The sequence below is a fragment of the Xyrauchen texanus genome, chromosome 28 (assembly GCF_025860055.1).
Source record: "Xyrauchen texanus isolate HMW12.3.18 chromosome 28, RBS_HiC_50CHRs, whole genome shotgun sequence".
In the NCBI taxonomy this organism is placed as follows: Eukaryota; Metazoa; Chordata; class Actinopteri; order Cypriniformes; family Catostomidae; genus Xyrauchen; species Xyrauchen texanus.
Window position 1 is genome coordinate 2,637,632 of NC_068303.1, and position 20,590 is coordinate 2,658,221.

A 20,590-nucleotide genomic window follows, 5' to 3' on the forward strand; every position below is an offset into this window, starting at 1 on the left:
GTAGACTTAATCAGTTTGAAACAGTCTGGCCATTCTCTGTTGACCTCTCTCATCAACAAGACGTTTCCGTCCACAGAACTGCCGCTCACTGGATGCTTTTTGTTTTTGGCACCATTCGGAGTAAATTCTAGAGACATGTGAAAATCTCAGAAATACTCAAACCAGCCCGTCTGACACAAAAAAATCACCCATGCTATTATCTAATCCGCCAATGGTGTGGCAGCAGTGCAGTGCATAAAATCATGCAGATACGGGTCAGGAGCTTCAGTTAATGTTCACATCAACCATCAGAATGGGGAATAATTTGATCTCAGTGATTTGGACAGTGGCATGATTGTTGGTGTCAAACTTGTTGATGAGAGAGAGGTCAACAGAGAATGACCAGAATGGTTCAAACTGATAAAGTCTACGGTAACTCAGATAACCACTCAGTACAATTGTGCTGAAGAATATCATCTCTGAATGCTAATCTGAGATGCGGGTTGGCGCTGTTTTGGACAGGTGGTTTTAATGTTGTGGGTGATCGGTGTATAGCAATACATGAACAATGTTGTCTTAGCAAAGCAGAGATGAACAGTGCTATACAGATAGAAATGACAGAGATTTGTTCATGACAGTTAATTGTTGTCGTTGTTTCACAATGCACACATAGTGACAAAATGATAAAAATGTGTGTATTTGACTCCTATTTCCAAGTTCCGATCGTTACTGTGTTTTACACAATCAAACAGTTTTAGCCAAAAATATTTTCCAGGACAAATAATCATTTTCCAGGACATTTAGTTATTTTTCCAATTTTCCATGAATTTTCCATGACTGGAAAACTACATTGCAAAATTCCAGGACGAGTGGGCACCCTGGAGAACACAACCAGTTACCAAACATTACTCAAATACTGCACATTTTAATTGAACCTCTATAATGAAAAACTTGTTTTAGATCAAGTGTATTATGCCAAATTATACATTCAGCAGTAAAGAAAACATTCAGAGTTAATGCTGTCGGATCTAGAACAATCTCCAAGGGTCATACAGTTATTAGAAAACGACATCTAGACAAATCTGAGGAAAAGTTGAGATTAAATGTATGTTCATCCACCCATTTATTTACAAACTGCAACAGTAATTCACAAAGTTATGTGTGATAATCTATATATAATAATTTCTAGAATGGCTTTTTTTATGTTACAGATCAAAAACAAAAAGCACAAAATATAATAAAACACTATTGTGGAAATCCCCACAAACCATCATGGATGTGTTCTGGATGGAATACTAGTGTGCATACTGTAAAGTATGCAATAATGTATGTCACATGACTTCACTATGTTGCGTGTTATACATTTTAATGTTAATGTTGCATGTAAATGTTTTAACCTTTGTCAGTCCCGTCAAATAATGAGATTGTGTTAGAAATTGCAGCAAATATTAAAAAAAATATGCATACTGCAAAAAATAGTTTGAGTAGTATACAGTAGTAGCAAGCCATTTCGACCATAGAAGCTGTTCTTGAGTCAGTGAGAGAGCTTTAACAAACCCATGCCGATGGAACCCACTGCGGTTCAGTGTCCAGTTTATCAATAAGTCGCAGGAGCTCAAAGACGCTCTTGTCCTGATCGCTGTTTGTAATGAAGATGTCAAACAAGTGACCGTAGCTGTGCTCCATCTCACGATCCTTCTCCGAGATCTGTGTGCCGTCCCCTGGCTACAAACAGACACATCGGAGGAAATAAAAAGTTTCATTGATTAACAAGGTGAAATGTGAAAACTGACAGCTGCACTAGCAAGACAAGAGAGTAGCAAAAGGCGACATCTATAAAAAGTGATGTGAAGTATTTAAGACGTCACAACTTGCGCTCCACAATAGGACTGATTTTAATGTGATTTTACAGTTTTTTTAAGCGCTGACTAAGTTCTATGTACTTTTCTGACTATCCATCAGAATACGAACCAAATCCATTTTTTAGGTCTTTTGAGCTTATAGTTATCATTTTATCCCCTTTTCTACCAATTTGGAATGCCCAATTCCCAGTATTTAGTAGGTCCTCGTGGTGGTGCGGTTACTCGCCTCAATCCAGGTGGCGGAGGACAAGTCTCAGTTGTCTCCACTTCGGAGACCCTCAATCCGCGCATTTTATCACGTGACTCATTGAGCATGACACCGCGGAGACTAACAGCATGTGGTCAGCATGAGGTTACCCCATGTGACTCTACCCTCCCTAGCAACCGGGTCAATTTGGTTGCCTAGGAGACCTGGCTGGAGTCACTTAGATCCAAACTCGCGACTCCAGGTGTGATAGTCAGCGTCAATACTCGCCGAGATACCCAGACCCTCAAATATTTATGGTTTTTTTTTCCTTCTTTAAATGTTTTTGTATATTTTGACCTGGATTTAAGTTTATGTACAAATGGTGCCATACAAGTAAAATCATCACATGTTCTGGAGGAGAATGGAGGTACCGTGTGTTTTTTCCCTCCTCTGGTCAACAGGGTGGGCCGTCGCTCCTGAGGAGGATGAAGAGGAGGGGAAGGAGGCCTGATGAAGATGACGTAAGGTTTGAGATCAGAGGAACGCAGCATCTGCAGGGACTGAGAAACGTAAACCAGAAACAAGGGAAATGAAGCCCAGATACTGTACAAAAACAAGGTGTATAAATTCCACTGTGCTTAAGTAAGAAATGAATCTGCTTTTAAAAGCAAATACTATATATTTGTATCCACTGTATTACTGTAACAACCAAAGATAAGAAAAATAATGAACATGTATAGTGTGCAGTTTATGCATTTGGATTAATTCAACTATGACTTTGAGAAATGTTATAATTTAGTTGGAAATGGCTTCTTAATTTTATACCACCAAAATTGTGGAGACACCTACCACACACACAACATGCAAATGCCAATTCAAACAGCCGACAGGGAGTTCAACGAAGGTTTTCTGATGCGAGACATCAATGACTTATGAATGACTTAGCGCTAGTTGTTAACATAACTACATGAATTGCATATGCCATATATATTTAGTTCAACAGCTTGTTTACTTGTTTGATATACACTCAACTTTCATCTTACCAAGCATTGTGTATTCTTAACCATCAGCGATGGCATACTTTCCAAGTATAGCTGCAGGCCAGAGACCTCCAAATGGGAGCGGAAGCTCCAAAAGAGAGTGGGGTTACGCCAACTCCAAAAGGGGGCATCACTTCCACTCTCGATAAAGGTTAGGGGCTCCCTATATCTTTAATAGCGATTTGGAGCTCCCAATGAAGCTAAAAACTTCATTCATCTGCATTTTTTCTTTGGAGAAACCGGTTGTTGCAACCTATACATATGGATTTGTTTAAGCATCTCAATCAACCAGATTGCAATTCCAGCTAGTGCCACTAGTGGTGCAAAAATTTAACAACATTTTAACACAATTCATGCACTTACCAATCACTCTAGGAAAGCATTGGTTAAAACAAAGACGACAACACAGTTTTTGTTCTATTTTATAGTCATACTTATAACAAGTACCATGAACCAAGGTCATATCATATGAAAAATGTGTTCATACAAAATAATAAGCAAACATGCGATTTCCAAAAATCGAACCTAAAGCTTTTTTGCGTGTCCATTAATGTGCCATTTCTTGAAGCAGTTCCGCGAGGACTCAAAACACAATGGCACCTTGCAGTGTGTGCAGAATATGGAAGTCTTGACTTTATGTTGTGACAATCTACACAGGACACAATTTTTCATCCCATATGTAACATCTGTACCAAAATACTCCGGAAAGCATTGTTCAGTCCAGGTGAATGAGAAGGGTGAGGCTGGTAGAGACGACTCTGTGTCTGAACTATCAGGTGTAGTGGGCACACTGGTGGGATCTTGGGAAGCAGATGTTGAGGGCTTCTTGCCTTTCCCAACACATTCCAGCTCGGATACCAGCGTTTCCCTGAACACTTTCTGGCTGAGAGGGGTATTTTTCTGTGCTTTTGCAATTTGCTGGTGAAGAATGTAACTATTCTCCACTGCAATTTCAAGAAAATGGAAGAAGAAGGACTTGTACCATTGTTTGGTTTTGTGGATGACACTGTAATACTCTATCAGGGCATCCGAGAGGTCCAAATCACCCATATGCTTATTGTAGTCCTTCACAGCAGGTGGAATTGGGATTTGACGTTCACTACAGACACCACCATCCCCCTTGACGTTCCTACTGACGGTGTCCCCCATGTACGCCTTGTGCATCGTGGAACACATGACAACTTCTTTCATGTCTGTCCACTTTAGAAACAGAAGTGGACCTTGTCGATACCACCGGATGGATCCTTTTTCAGCACTCCTGTTCAGGTCACTAACCTCTGGTAAACTAGAGGTATGACAAAGTGTGCCACAAGCAAGGATGTTGTTTTGCCACAAATCCAAGAAAAGGGTTGGACTGGTGTAGAAGCTGTCCGTATATAACCTGTAACCTGTGCCGAGGAGTTTGTGATCCAGTAGTCTCATTACTGCATCGTAACCGACTCCTTTATCTGTTGGCGTGTAAATCTTTCCTTCGTACACAAAGAAATTCCAGGTGTATCCACTGGAGCAATCGGCAAGAACAAAGAGTTTGTAAGCCCATTCGGCTGGCTTATCCTCCGAAAGTCCAATCTTAGCTTTTGTGGCATCCATTCTCTCATCTACTGTAATCTCTCTGTTTGGGTGAAAATGCGTCATACACGCGGAAATAATTTCGGTATACAGAGGCTTGATTTTGAGCAGTCGGTCGAAACCAGGCGTGCCTTTCTTTTTGTTGTTCTCCTCATCTTCTTGAAGATCACAGAGGTAGAGATTCCAAGATATGGCCTGAAACCTTGTCCTAGACATGACAGACTGGGGGTATGAAAAGTTGTACATCATCTTTCTTGCCCAGTAGTCCAAAAGAGACTTCGCCTTCACCAAACCCATGTACACAACTAACGCCACATAAGAGTGGAACTCCTTGACTGTGAGAGGCACCCAGAGGAACTTCTTTCCAGCTTTTGCCCTCTTCTCGGCATAGCCATTGGTGTTCCTGACAATTGTCTCTATAACAGAGCTGGTAAAAAACAGCTGAAACAACTGCAAGGGAGTATAATCCCTTTCCAACACAAGCTGTGGGCCTGGAGGTTGCTTGGGACAGAATCTTGGCAGTACCAGTTTCCTATCCTCAATGGTGACATCAAACCACTTATCTGGCTCACAGGCAATTCCTCCTTTCACCCTGTATGAATCACTTCTGGCTTCCCTCTGTGAATAAGTTGGGGTAGACTTTGATTTCTTTCTGATAGGGATGCGTTTAGGATTAGCTTCAGAGGTAGGATTGGGTTTGTGTCTGGGTTTAGATTTGGCAGTGATTATGGAATTTGAAGTGGGCTCCAGGATGGTTTTAGAGGTGGATGTCATGGTGCCTTTAGAGGTTGGTATAAGAGTAGTATTAAGGATGGGTTCGAGTTCAGGGGTTGGTATAGAGGTTGATGTCCGAGAGAAACTAGGGATGGTTGTGGGTTCAGGGGTGGGATTAGAGGTGGTTTCAGTGGGGAGATTAGGGATGGGTTCAGAGGTGGATTTAGTGGGCCCGTCTCTCGATTGCAAAGAGGAGGTTTTAGTGGCTTGTTTAAGAAGTCCGTCCCACAATGATGGTAAGGTAGAGGCTGACACAGGTGATTTCATGCACACAGGACTTTGTTCCATTACAGACTCCCAGTCTTCACCAGAATCGACACTGTAATGCATAAACACAATTCATATGTGATATATGGTATATATACCACAACATCCTCTGAATACTAGTATAGTTATAGTGGGGTTATCCTTGAAATTTTGATGAACTACTTTCAAGGGCATAGCAGCCATGGCGTACATGTCCCCTGTACACTTTAAAAAGGATATTCGGTCCACTGCACTTTTTCCAAGTTAAATCCATAGCTATTTCAGAATTCAGAATGGGATTTGTTACTTTGGGCTGATTGAGCAGCTCTGATCTGAAACAACCCATGCGGTCAGACAGTCTAATCAAAGCTGCCCCGTTAATTTTTGGAAATTTGCTTTCAACAATTATGTTCATTTATTGTTCTTAAATTATAGGCATTTCTTGATTGGGAGCATTAAGTAAAATGCACTGCTAAAAGAACAAAAGACAATCCTTCCTCTTAAAAGCATACAATGTAAGTGGCGTTTATGTCCGAGCACGAATCTTCAATAAGTTATTCTTATTAATTTATGCTTGTGAGGTAAAAGTTGGACTGTTTTTGCCCATTAAAGCAGATTACTAGATATGTGTTAAATACAGTAGGTACATCTATTTTTAAGATTAATATAATTATATATTTGCTTTGTTCTTATAATGCTTAAACACTACTAAAGGCTCTTGGTCGATTGCATGACATAAACAAAGGAAATACTTTTTTTTTTTCTTTCGTTGATTCAAGGACCCACTTCACACAAGACGTTCATTTGTCGCTACCTTCTTGCATCACCAGAAATGGTCTCTGAACTAATGAAAATCTGAACGATTTTGGTGTCCATAATCAAAAGACTCAAGCCACTTGGATATACCTAAATACCTTATTCAGGAACCAGCTTGTGCTCAATCTTTTATGGTCATGTGTAAAACAGTTCAACTTGTACTGTTAAGTGTTGGGTCTGTGAGAGCCATACCTACTAACAGCTGTGCCCACCATACCTACTAACAGCTGCCCCCCCCCAACCACTTTTACAATGGCTGCTACGCCCTTGACTACTTTAAACATACTCAAACATTCAGTTCTAAAAACTGTCTTTCTAGCCATCTCGCACCTTTTGGCAGATTCATTTCTATTTGTTTGTAATTGCTACTGGCTATAATAAATGCAGAACTTGTTTACTTACTCTTCTTCCCACAGTTGCTCATCCTTTCCTGAAAGGTCGCTAATGCTATCACTGTCTTCCAGAGGCACGGTGAATGAAGGCTCAGGATTAGGATTAGTGGTGATTGTGGGACTAGGGTTGAAATTAAAGGTGGTTGTGGGATTAGGGTTGGGATTAAAGGTCATTGTGGGATTAGGGTTGGGATTAAAGGTGGTTTCAGGATTAGGATTGGAATTAGTAGTGGTTGTGGGATTAGTGTTGAGATTATTCTTTGTTGTGGGGTAATGGTTGGGATTAAAGGTGGCTGCTGGTTTACGATTGGAATCACTGTTGATTGTGGGAATAGGGTTGGAATTAGTAGTGGTTGTGGGATTAGGGTGGAGATTAGAGGTGATTGTGGGATTATGGTTGGGTTTAAAGGCGATTACAGGATTAGGGTTGGAATTAGTGTTAATTGTGGGAATAGGGTTTAGATTAGAGATGGTTGTGGGATTCGGGTTGGGATTTGAGTTGGTTTCGGGATTATTGGTGTGTTTACGAGGTCTGCCTCTACGTCGTTTTGGAGTTGTGGCTGGAGGGGATGAGAGTCGTTGCTTCTTTGCCTCTGCTGGCGCAGGTGATTTTAAACGCTCTGGGCTTTGTTTCATTGGAGCCGCCCATCCTTCAATAGCACTAACACTGTAACACATAAACATGCTTCATTTGCATGCAAGGAGTGATGTATAGCAAATGTGCTTAAAAGTCTTATAAATAATGGTACACAAATCTTAATGGTTCTGAATGCACACTATCTGTATCCAAATCTTCATTTAGATTATAAAATGGCAAACATTACTAGCAGCAAAAAAAATAAAAAAATAAAATGCAATCCACATCAGGTTATTAATGAACGTCACGTTTACTCACCCCTCTTCCAATGGTCCCCCTTCCTTCCAAAAATTGCTGATCTCATTGGTGTCGGTGTCTAACAGAAGTCCAGTTGGTGTGGGTTTACAGATGAGTGTGGCTATCGGTGTGGCATTAGTTGTGGGTGTGGAATCAGGGCTGAGTTTAATGGAGGGTGTGAGATCAGAGGTGGGTATAGGCGTGGAATTAGGGCTTAGATTAATGCCGGTTGTGGGATTATGGATGAATATGGGTGTGGAAAAAGAGGTGGGGCTGTAGATGGGTGTGAAATAAGTAGTGGGTTTAGGAATGAGTGTGGGATAAATAGTGGGTCTAGGGATTGTTTTAGATTTGTTTTTAGGGGGTCTTCCTCTCTGTCGAGACAAGGAGGGGGCATCTGGGGTGCCTTTAGGGAATGTGGCTGTCCCTGCTGCTAAGGTGGGAGGTTTTAAGAAGAGTTTAGAGGCATGTTTAGGTGGTCTGCCTCTTCGCCGTGGTGATGCTGAAAGGTTTGCGTGTTGTTGCCTCCTTGCTTTTGAACGCCCCATTAGAGGTTGCCATTCTTCAGAAGAATCAATACTGTAAGACGTAAACACACGTCATATGCATGTACACGGTAAACAATAACAATATCAACAGAATACTTGTATCACATTAGAGATATGAGTATCATTATGCCAAAGTAAACAAAAACCAACAGAAACAAAATTCACAAACCAAATATTCCACAAGCAAGCAAATTGGGTACCCATTGCTAAACTACAGCAGCTATTATTACAGTGTTTGCAAGGAAGAACTGATTTGCCATTAATCAAACATTCTACACAAGTTATCAGCTGGAAATGGCATAAATGGCTTGTGGCAGGGCCGGGTCGTGATTCTACACATCCGGTCCCTTATCAGGCTAATCAAGCCACCGAGTGGGATAAAGGCCAACTGCGGAGGATGGTGCTGGAGAGAGAGATCGTTTTCGGACATGTCCGTCATGTGTGTGTGTTTGTCTTTTGTTTAAGTTAATCATTAAAATATTGTTTATAATCGCCAGGCCTGTTCTCACCTCCTCCTTTCCATTGAACAGCTTTACACTGGTGCCGAAATCTGGGAAGGAGGTGGGATACGGCATAGTAGAATTCTCGCCACTACTATCCACCCCAACGGAGCAGCCGACCATGAGGGGAGACCCTTTCTGATCCCCGAGAATGCGGCAGGGCGTTCCGTCCGCCAGGGGCTGGAGGACTGCCTCCGATCCGCCCGGAGAGGCGGGGCTGTCGTCCGTTAGAGGGTGGAGGAGTGGCCAAGGAACAAGCTACGGCGTATCGGAGAACTGGCGAGTAAGTGATTTTTTTTCTCATCTCTCTCTCTCACTGCCGCTCCGCGTTGGCCTTTTCCCTCTCGTTTAAATTTGACAGTGTTTTTTTGAGGGGGTACTACACTGTTACAGGAAGTACCCCCCCATTTGTATCATTTCTGTTTCCCTCCCCTTGTCCCCTCCCTCATCCAGGTAGACGGGGATGACCTGTTGGCAGATGGGGCTAAAGGCACGCCCCTCCCCAGTGAAAGACCCATACCAGTTGAATGACCCTCAGCTAGCATAATCTTTCTCAGATGCCATGTTTGTTGTTTACAGAAGCGTTGCGGGGATTACGTTGCTACGGGGACCCTGCTTTCTGACGGGCTGCACATATACGAGAGTTAAGTGTACACCGCTTATCCAGTACATTTAAACAGGAACACAGCTTTCTCACATTCAGCCTTATTCTCACAATAACCCACTTTTCTGGTGTCCATCCGAACATACTGACAGAACCATTTGCGCAACAAATGTGATCAACTTGTGTCCACACTCAACAGCGCCACCCAGTGCATTCTGTTATGACTGCCAGTATTAGTTTGTGTGTTCAGGATTTAACATACATCTCACTGTATTTTTACTATTCGAATAATTATTGCAGAATGAATTAAATTAATATTTAATCGCTTCATACTGGCATGTAAAGACTTTAATCGCATTTCTTCCACTCTAAGCTAAATGGGCCTGTGCTGCAGACGGATCATGTTCCACTGAAGCATGTTCGAACACATTGCAAAAAGAAGAAGCTGCACTAACTATTCGGCTTCATGTAAAATATGCACCATTTTTCAGCAGTGGTGCTCCCCCATATACAGCCACAGGGAAAAATACAAATATATTTTCACGAGTTGTGAATGTCCATTTGCAGTCTGAATTGAATGTTGGGGATATAAAAAAGAACATATGGCACAAAATAATGAGAAGGAAACACGACTTTAAAATGAGTTTGTGCTCGTGGGCGAAACAAAACAACATCCAACGTATTCTGATTCACACACAAATTATTCTTATGAACAGATTATTTTTAGAGAATCAAAACCATAGACTGTAAAAAAAGATGGCCGACGCCGCTTCGCTCTTTTCCATTGGTGAGAACTGAAGCCGCCAGTGTCCTGATATGGCGCTGACATCTTGGGACTTGAGTCTGCGCAGTTGCGATTTTGGGACCAGACCTGCGCAGTAGTGAGCAGGAAGTAAAGCCGCAAAATCAAGACCCCGCCCTCACTCTCGCTGAATCAATCGCAAGCACACGCCCCTGCACTTTTCTTAAGTGGCCTCTGTCTGCTCCGTTCCTCTCCAATTTTGATGTCTGCTGATTGCAGTACCTCGTTAAAATATGGTAAATACAACTACTGACCACATAGTCATATTTAAAAAGTAACACATTAATATATCCTATACTGTAAAATACGAGTACTCATATTACTACAATTAAACAACTATCACAATTTGGTGGACAGCTAAATCAACTTCATATTTAGCTCATGCAGTCTGTTTTAGCTAGGTTAGCATCCTATAATTTATTGTTAACCATGCATTCAATATGTTAGCAACTAGTTATTATGACGGTGTGAAATAATTAATTATAGAAATTTAGATATTAAATTTAAAGCTCCAATCTCATCAGTCCTCTGAAGATCTTGAAAAAAAGTCAGTTGGTGCTTCAGTGACTACTTCAGTGTGAACCTGTCAATCACAGCTGTCAATCATGATGTCACAGCACCGTTTTTATAGCATCAAATAACTAAAAACAAACTTATTTTGAAAACAAATACTTGAAATGACATCAACGTGATAGAAACGACAGTAAATGACAGAAACTATCTTTGGAAAAAAGATATGTGAAGTGTAATTTAATTGTTTAGTTGGTCTCACGTCCCGTTGAATAACATGGGGAGGCGGGGTTTATGGACCAGTCACCGGGGGCGATCGAGACGTTTTGGCTTCACTTATGAGGGCTTTTGCGGCACACTTGCTCAAAACAGACAGGCAACCAGTGTTGAAATTTATTCTTATGAAGTGGTTCTAGTGAATTAAAACAGACGGTGCAACCAGTGTAGTCGAAAATGACTCTTATGAAGTGGTTCTTTTAATAAATGTTTTTTCTTATGCCAAGCTGTATTTAAAGAGACATATTTGCAACATGTTGTTTTTTTGTAATAAATACTTATTTAAAAAATAAAACATTAACATCACATTTCTCAGCAAATAATCAGAGTAATGGCAAGTAGCATGTAAACGGGATTGAAACGGTTGGCCCAAATCATGCAAACATATAGATCGAATTATTCCTTATACTCTGATTATTGCAATAATGTAAATGTAAAGGTAGCCCATTGATGAATGTCGTCATGAAACAAGAGACCCTCCCCTCTAAATCCGATCACAAGTGGTCACAGGAGACGCATTTAAGTGACCAGGTGTCTGTGCCATCTTTTTTTTTGCATTTTTGCAATTTATTTACACAAAATATATGTAAAATATATTTAACGCACAAACCTCTCAATAATAGTTTATTTTTATCGACATTGTCTAGCAGATTACCTTCGAAAAACAACTTGCAACATTTGTTGAGATTTAACAGTTGATGGACGATCCGGTTATGTCTCCAAACGTAAATGCAGGTAAAACTTTTTTTTTTTTTTTTTTAAGATTTAGTTTTTCTTTTATTGCCTTTTTTTTTTTAATGTTTATTACAAACTCTCGTGGAGACAACAACAACAAAAACAGGAAAGGCATCAACACAATGCAGATTGACAATGAAAAAATAAATAAATAAAAATAAATAAACAAAAATAAGGCATTGTTCTCAAATAAATAATGTGTTACAGGATCAAAAACATTTCAGCAGCATAACAAATAGCTTCTACAGTTTGTTTAGAATGTTTTACAAGGTTCAAGGAGGATAAAAACATACAAAATTCATTTTTAAAACAGTTTACATTTGGCAATTGTTTTTTCCATTTATTTTTGTGAATGTGGTATTTACCCATAATGATGATAAGGTTAATCAAAAGTGAAAGGTCCCTCGTCATTTTAGAATTATAAATAAGAATATCTTCAATTGTAAATTGTTCAAGTTCACTAATTTTATTATTTAACCAGCTATGAACATCTTGCCAGAACTTCCTACTAACTGAGCAAAGGAAGAATAAATGTTCTGTTCGTTCTGGGTTTTCATGACAAAAGTCGCAAGGGTCAACTTCAAAACCAAATCTACCCCTCAGTGTCTCCGCAGATGGATAGTAGTTGTTAAGAACTTTAAATTGCATTTCTTTTACTTTGGGTGCAATTGGCCATTTTATAAATTTCCAATGTTTTTCTATAATTGTTGGATTATCTAATATTTTAAGTTTTATCTTCCTATCATAATCATGATATACAGTGAGGAAAATAAGTATTTGAACACCCTGCTATTTTGCAAGTTCTCCCACTTAGAAATCATGGAGGGGTCTGAAATTGTCATCGTAGGTGCATGTCCACTGTGAGAGACATAATCTAAAAAAAAAAAATCCAGAAATCACAATGTATGATTTTTTAACTATTTATTTGTATGATACAGCTACAAATAAGTATTTGAACACCTGAGAAAATCAATGTTAATATTTGGTACAGTAGCCTTTGTTTGCAATTACAGAGGTCAAACGTTTCCTGTAGTTTTTCACCAGGTTTGCACACACTGCAGGAGGGATTTTGGCCCACTCCTCCACACAGATCTTCTCTAGATCAGTCAGGTTTCTGGGCTGTCGCTGAGAAACACGGAGTTTGAGCTCCCTCCAAAGATTCTCTACTGGGTTTAGGTCTGGAGACTGGCTAGGCCACGCCAGAACCTTGATATGCTTCTTACAGAGCCACTCCTTGGTTATCCTGGCTGTGTGCTTCGGGTCATTGTCATGTTGGAAGACCCAGCCTCGACCCATCTTCAATGCTCTAACTGAGGGAAGGAGGTTGTTCCCCAAAATCTCGCAATACATGGCCCCGGTCATCCTCTCCTTAATACAGTGCAGTCAGCCCTGTCCCATGTGCAGAAAAACACCCCCAAAGCATGATGCTACCACCCCCATGCTTCACAGTAGGGATGGTGTTCTTGGGATGGTACTCATCATTCTTCTTCCTCCAAACACGGTTAGTGGAATTATGACCAAAAAGTTCTATTTTGGTCTCATCTGACCACATGACTTTCTCCCATGACTCCTCTGGATCATCCAAATGGTCATTGGCAAACTTAAGACGGGCCTTGACATGTGCTGGTTTAAGCAGGGGAACCTTCCGTGCTATGCATGATTTCAAACCATGACGTCTTAGTGTATTACCAACAGTAACATTGGAAACGGTGGTCCCAGCTCTTTTCAGGTCATTGACCAGCTCCTCCCGTGTAGTTCTGGGCTGATTTCTCACCTTTCTTAGGATCATTGAGACCCCACGAGGTGAGATCTTGCATGGAGCCCCAGTCCGAGGGAGATTGACAGTCATGTTTAGCTTCTTCCATTTTCTAATGATTGCTCCAACAGTGGACCTTTTTTCACCAAGCTGCTTGGAAATTTCCCTGTAGCCCTTTCCAGCCTTGTGGAGGTGTACAATTTTGTCTCTAGTGTCTTTGGATAGCTCTTTGGTCTTGGCCATGTTAGTAGTTGGATTCTTACTGATTGTATGGGGTGGACAGGTGTCTTTATGCAGCTAACGACCTCAAACAGGTGCATCTAATTTAGGATAATAAATGGAGTGGAGGTGGACATTTTAAAGGCAGACTAACAGGTCTTTGAGGGTCAGAATTCTAGCTGATAGACAGGTGTTCAAATACTTATTTGCAGCTGTATCATACAAATAAATAGTTAAAAAATCATACATTGTGATTTCTGGATTTTTTTTTAGATTATGTCTCTCACAGTGGACATGCACCTACGATGACAATTTCAGACCCCTCCATGATTTCCAAGTGGGAGAACTTGCAAAATAGCAGGGTGTTCAAATACTTATTTTCCTCACTGTATATAACCTTTGAAAGCTTTATTTAAATATTTGTTGTCACATTTTTTGTCCGTAATGTTTAACTCTCCTATCGTTAAGTTTGGAAGCTTGATTTGGACATTAGAAAAACTACTTGTGTTTTTTATCAGCTGTATCAGATTCACTGGGATAGATTTACAGATTTTCCTATATTCTTTAAGAGAACATTGCATATTATTACATTTATTTTTTAAATCTTGTAACTGTAAGATTTCACCGTTTATATCTAAAATGTCATGAACAAAGATAATGCCTTGGTCAAACCAAAGCTGGTTGAACAAAGACCTTTTGTTTGATACAATTACTCTATTATTCCACAAGGTGGCACAGTGAGGGGTAAAGTTATGGGTAAATATCATCTTCCAATGATGCAAAACCTGTTTGTGAAACTCAGATAATTTAAAAGGTATTTTATAAATTTCAAAGTCACATTTCAAAAGAAAATTTAACCCGCCGAACATCTTGAAAATACTTTTTGGAATGTGAAACCATATTGAATCCGGCTTCAATAGAAACTCTTTCAACCACTTTATTTGAAATGTTCCTAACATTGCCTCAAAATCCACTGTTTTGATACCCCCCCATTATACTCTTTAACCAACTGAGATTTTTTAACATAGTAGGTCTTATTTCTCCAAATACATTTATATATAATGGAGTTAATTTTCCTCACGTTTTTTGGAGCAATGTAAAAGGTAAAACTTTTAAGTGCTGTGAAAACACAAACCATGCAGCGGCCATAGTTACGTTTACCCAACTATGACGACTTCCGCTTCGCGAACGCGGCAGTGCGAAAATGGGCAGCGGCCCGCCCATTTTAAGCCAATCAGAAACGATCACTGGGTTTTCTGACCTCGGATTGGCTGACAGGCTCCAAGAGGGCGGGGTTTAGAGAGAACTGAAATCGGTTACAGCACCTTGTCATTGTTGGAATGTTCAGCATTCAAAATCAATCAGCGATGAGGTCATTGCAATATATGCACTGCTTACTGGGTTTATTTGCATAGTGAATTGAGATTGGTCTTCATGCATAAATGATGTCGTATTATGTGTTGATTCTCATTCACGACAGACAGAAGAAATATGATTGTCATGACAACATCAGCAGCTCTGATGTGAAGAAACCCTAACACTTTAACACTCTTCTTTTGCTTCCTTGCAAGCACTGTTATTTTCAAGGGGAGATGCTAATCTAAGTACCAAACACAACAATCCACTTTTAGGTTAAACAGGATCTGTTTACTCACTCTTCCTCCCGCGGCCCCTCTTCCTCAGCTTCGAGCTCGTCGCTGTCTGACAGAGGCTTGTATCCAAGTTCTCCATCACCATCGCAGTCATCTATTACACACTCGATTTCATAAAACAGTTCCCTTTTTTCTCCACCATCCTCCGGCGATGCCATTTTCAGACGGAAAGATCACTCCGTGTGCGGGGAAATCTACATCCACGCCTCCACGAAACGGGTTCAGATGCAGCCGTGCATACCGAGTCCTCTAGAACGTGTGCGGAGTGAAGCGCCGGTGAGTATTCCGCCGATGCCCCGCCTCCCAGCATGACGTATGACTCATCTCGATGTCTGATTGGAGCAGAACTTTGAGTGACATGTCAACGAAAGGCCTAGCTTTCCCATGAGTGCGACGACGATAACATGAGGTTCTTCATCGTCGATAACCGATTTTACGTTATAACCACTGATATATATACATTTATCAAATCAGCAGTTACAGAAATACTCAAACCAGCCCTTCTGGCACCAACAATCATCCATGCGATTATGTAATCAGCCATTTTGTGAGGCAGCAGTGCATAAAATCATGCAGATACGGGTCAGGAGCCAACCATCAGAATGGGGAAAAATTTGTTCTCATTGATTTTGACCATGGTATGATTGGTGCCAGACGGGCTGGTTTGAGTGGGATTTTCACGCACAACAGTCTCTAGAATTTACTCCAAATGGTGCCAAAAACAAAAATCATCCAGTGAGCGGCAGTTCTGTGGACGGAAATACCTTATTGATGAGAGGTCAACAGAGAATGGCCAGTTTGGTTCAAACTGAGAGATAACTCAGATAACCACTCTGTACAATTGTGGGGAGAAGAATATCATCTCTGAATGCTGTTCTAAGATGTGGGTTGGCGCTGTTTTGGCGAGCTACACAATATTAGCCAGGTGGTTTTAATATTGTGGCTGATCGGTGTATATTAGTGGTTATAACTGCATTTTTCACAGTATTACATATATTTAATATAAAGGATCATGTCTCAAATGATTCGAGTTTCATTATAAATTGTATTTTGTTTCTCTGTATATTTCATATTCACAAATTTACAAGCAGCAAGACGTGTTTGAGAAAGAGATACAAATGTTTATAGATGTTATGTCGAAATTTATGAATAGAAAAGAAACCAAAACAGTTGCAATATGTTCTTAGTTTAACATTTTTAAATTAATAAATGCTCGTTGGTGCCTATATAGCCTCACATGTGTACTTTTTTGAAATGACTATTTGCACTAGGTGTAAACATAGAAATACATGCGTAGATACCTTATTAGCAGCTGATCCAATAGGGCTGTTTGGGTTGTATTCCAAAACCCGGAAGTCTAATTCACCATGGGTTCCCTCGAGATGGGTTTTTATAATGGGGTGTGGAGCGGAGGGGGGCGGGGCCTGTTCGGAATATTGCGCACCCGGTCCCCAATCGGCCTGATGAGGCGCGCGAGGGATAAAGGCGGCCGGTGACGATGGTTAGAGAGAGAGAGAATTACGGGCATGTCCGTCATGTGTGTGTTTATGTTTGTGCTTTTGCTTTGAGTTTTCATTAAATTATGATTTCTGTTGACAAGCCGGTTCTCGCCTCCTCCTTGCCCATCCTTTAACTGTGTTACATTGGTGCCGAAACCCGGGAAGGAGGAGGGAAAGCATTGTACCCATGCTTTTACTATAGTAACATTGTAGTACCCATGCTTTTACTATAGTAACATTGTAGTACCCATGCTTTTACTATAGTAACGTTGTAGTACCCATGCTTTTACTATAGTAATGTTGTAGTACCCATGCTTTTACTATAGTAACATTGTAGTACCCATGCTTTTACTATAGTAACGTTGTAGTATCCATGCTTTTACTATAGTAACATTGAAGTATCCATGCTTTTACTATAGAAACATTGTAGTACCCATGCTTTTACTATAGAAACATTGTAGTACCCATGCTTTTACTATAGTAACGTTGTAGTATCCATGCTTTTACTATAGTAACATATTGTAGTACCCATGCTTTTACTGTAGTAACATTGTAGTATCCATGCTTTTACTGTAGTAACATTGTAGTACCCATGCTTTTACTGTAGTAACATTGTAGTACCCATGCTTTTACTATAGTAACATTGTAGTACCCATGCTTTTACTACAGTAACATTGTAGTACCCATGCTTTTACTATAGTAACATTGTAGTATCCATGCTTTTACTATAGTAACATTGTAGTACCCATGCTTTTACTATAGTAACATTGTAGTACCCATGCTTTTACTATAGTAACATTGTAGTACCCATGATTTTACTATAGTAACATTGTAGTACCCATGCTTTTACTATAGTAACATTGTAGTACCCATGATTTTACTATAGTAACATTGTAGTACCCATGCTTTTACTATAGTAACATTGTAGTACCCATGCTTTTACTATAGAAACATTGTAGTACCCATGCTTTTACTATAGTAACATTGTAGTACCCATGCTTTTACTATAGTAACATTGTAGTAGCCATGCTTTTACTATAGTAACATTGTAGTATCCATGCTTTTACTATAGAAACATTGTAGTACCCATGCTTTTACTATAGAAACATTGTAGTACCCATGCTTTTACTATAGTAACATTGTAGTACCCATGCTTTTACTATAGTAACATTGTAGTACCCATGCTTTTACTATAGTAACATTGTAGTAGCCATGCTTTTACTATAGTAACATTGTAGTACCCATGCTTTTACTATAGTAACATTGTAGTACCCATGCTTTTACTATAGTAACATTGTAGTACCCATGCTTTTACTATAGTAACATTGTAGTACCCATGCTTTTACTATAGTAACATTGTAGTATCCATGATTTTACATGATTTTTAGGGGGCTGCAGTATTGCAGCAAGCACGTGATGTTTGTTTGTTGTTGTTTGTTTATTATTTAAAGTGAAATATCAGGAAAATGCACCATTGTACTAACATGGTTTTTGAACATGCACCATGCAGGTTCTCAAAGTCATAGAAAACATGTTTTTAAAATGTGATTTCCAGGCGTGGAAATGTTATGGTAGTTTCTACAGTTAAAATATATATATTTATATTCATCAGTCTTACCCTGGGGTGCAGACACAGCACACAGATTTTTCCAGCGTTGATGACCTGCCGAACAGAATCTGTGTTTGTTCCGTAAAGATTCTGGTCAAACTCGCCCGACTCAATGAATTTCCCTGCACTCAAGTCAGATTCAAACTTCTGCCGTGAAACAAAGTGATATTCCCTTCCGTTCACCTCGTTCATGCGTGGGTTTCGTGTGGTGTCTGTAACATATGTTTAAAACCACATCACATACTTATAACAGTATAATAATAGGTTGTCTGTTTGTATGCATACATTTATGCTTGAATGTGTCAGCCAGTTTTCATAAATATGCAATTATTTGCTCTGTTCCAAAACCTATTGAGCTGCCTATGTAGACAGCATTTTAAGGCAGCATAGATACCTCTAAAATCATCAAGATTTAAAAGTGTGGAGGGCCTGGGTTGCTCAGCGAGTATTGACTCTGGCTACCACCCATGGAGTTGCAAGTTTGAATCCAGGGCGTGCTGAGTGATTCAAGCCAGGTCTCCTAAGCAACCAAATTGGCCCAGTTGCTAGGGAGGGTAGAGTGACATGGGATAACCTCCTCGTGGTCGCTATAATGTGGTTTTCGCTCTCAGAGGAGTGTGTAGTGGGTTGTGCGTGGATGCTGCAGAGAATAGCGTGAAGCCTCCACACGCACTAGGTCTCCGCGGTAACACGCTCAACAAGCTACGTGATAAGATGCGCGGATTGACGGTCTCAGACGTGGAGGCAACTGAGATTCGTCCTCCCCCACCCGGATTGAGGCGAGTCACTACTCCACCATGAGGACTTAGAGGGCATTGGGAATTGGGCGTTCCAAATGATGGAGAAAAGGGGAGAAAATAGAAAAGTGCAATCTTACGTGGAACAGCGCTGGCGAATTGGGCGGGCTCCAATGACAGCAGTCTCTGTTTCAGCTCATAATGTCCACTGTTCAGTGAACCAATCAGGGCAATGGGACGCTTGCGGTTGGATGGCTGGTGGTATAACGCCACCTCCTCATAGGTCAGAACATCTTCACTGTAATGGTCTAATATAACAAACATGTCCAACATATATTTTTATGTTTGAGCAAAAGTAGTTTGGAAGTCTATTCAGGAGATGGTTTTGATATGGAGCAATTAAACATGCACCCAAATATCTACTGAAGTCCTCGTGAAATACCATAACCCATTTAACCTTTCATAGTATGCCGTTTGTGAGTGAAACTGTATATTCAATGAAAAAATAAGATCATACTCACCAATATTTTTATTCGGGTTATACAAGAGTTTTTTTCGTTGGTTTTTATTTTTCCTGGCACACCAAAGTTTCCCTAAGAAGAGAGTAAACTCTGTTATTAATAGCACAGAGAAGTGTCGGATGCAAAGCTCAGATGTGTGTTAGTGTCTCTGTGTGAGTGTTTTATCAGGGGTTTCTGATAAGAAGTGAGATGATTTCAGACAGGTTCCTCTCACCTTTTTGTTCTTGATTCCTGTCTGTAATGGTTTTCTTCATGGCTTCTCTCTGCTGCTGAAAGCTCTTCCCTTGAGAGAACAAACAGCAGACGGTTATAAATGAGACTTTGTTTTGATTCAACATGCTGTTTATGGGTGGGTAAATCTGAAAAAAACCAAAAAAAAACCATGATCCTACAATCAGGGCCGTTTCTAGCTGTTTAAACGGGCGCGTAGGGCCCCTGAGCCACCAGGGGGCCCTGCAAAGCAAGGTCGTTTTTTATTTTATATAATTTAGTTTTATTTATATTTTTAAAATAGTTATTTATAGTCATAAAAATGTACTTTATTGTTCATTTGTATAGTTATTTATTGTTAAATGTTTTGCATTTTCTGTTATTAATATATTCCAATTTTCAGATTTGTTGAAGACTTTATTGTGGTGTCATGCTTGGATGGGTGGGGGAAAATAGACATTTTCCGATGCATCGAGATCTTCATTTGAACAATGTGGGGTGGTGGTGTAGTGGGCTAAAACACATAACTGGTAATCAGAAGGTTGCTGGTTTGATTCCCACAGCCACCACCATTGTGTCCTTGAGCAAGGCACTTAACTCCAGGTTGCTCCGGGGGGATTGTCCCTGTAATAAGTGCACTGTAAGTCATTTTGGATAAAATGCATAAATGTAA

At 40.1% G+C, this 20,590-nt stretch overlaps 1 protein-coding gene across 1 annotated transcript in view; it reads right to left on the bottom strand.

Annotated features, from left to right (window-relative positions):
• Positions 1 to 4: 4 nt before the first annotated feature.
• LOC127622424 (protein PALS1-like) overlaps positions 5 to 20,590 on the bottom strand; it is a 33,285-nt gene continuing 12,699 nt past the window's right edge. The window contains exons 8-13 of the mRNA XM_052096532.1: positions 19,922 to 19,990; positions 19,708 to 19,779; positions 19,327 to 19,494; positions 18,459 to 18,661; positions 2,460 to 2,588; positions 5 to 1,704 (exon numbers count right to left, since the gene is read on the bottom strand). Coding sequence (XP_051952492.1) covers positions 1,528 to 1,704; positions 2,460 to 2,588; positions 18,459 to 18,661; positions 19,327 to 19,494; positions 19,708 to 19,779; positions 19,922 to 19,990 — 818 coding nt within the window. The 3' untranslated portion in view covers positions 5 to 1,527. The remainder of the gene's footprint in view (positions 1,705 to 2,459; positions 2,589 to 18,458; positions 18,662 to 19,326; positions 19,495 to 19,707; positions 19,780 to 19,921; positions 19,991 to 20,590) is intronic.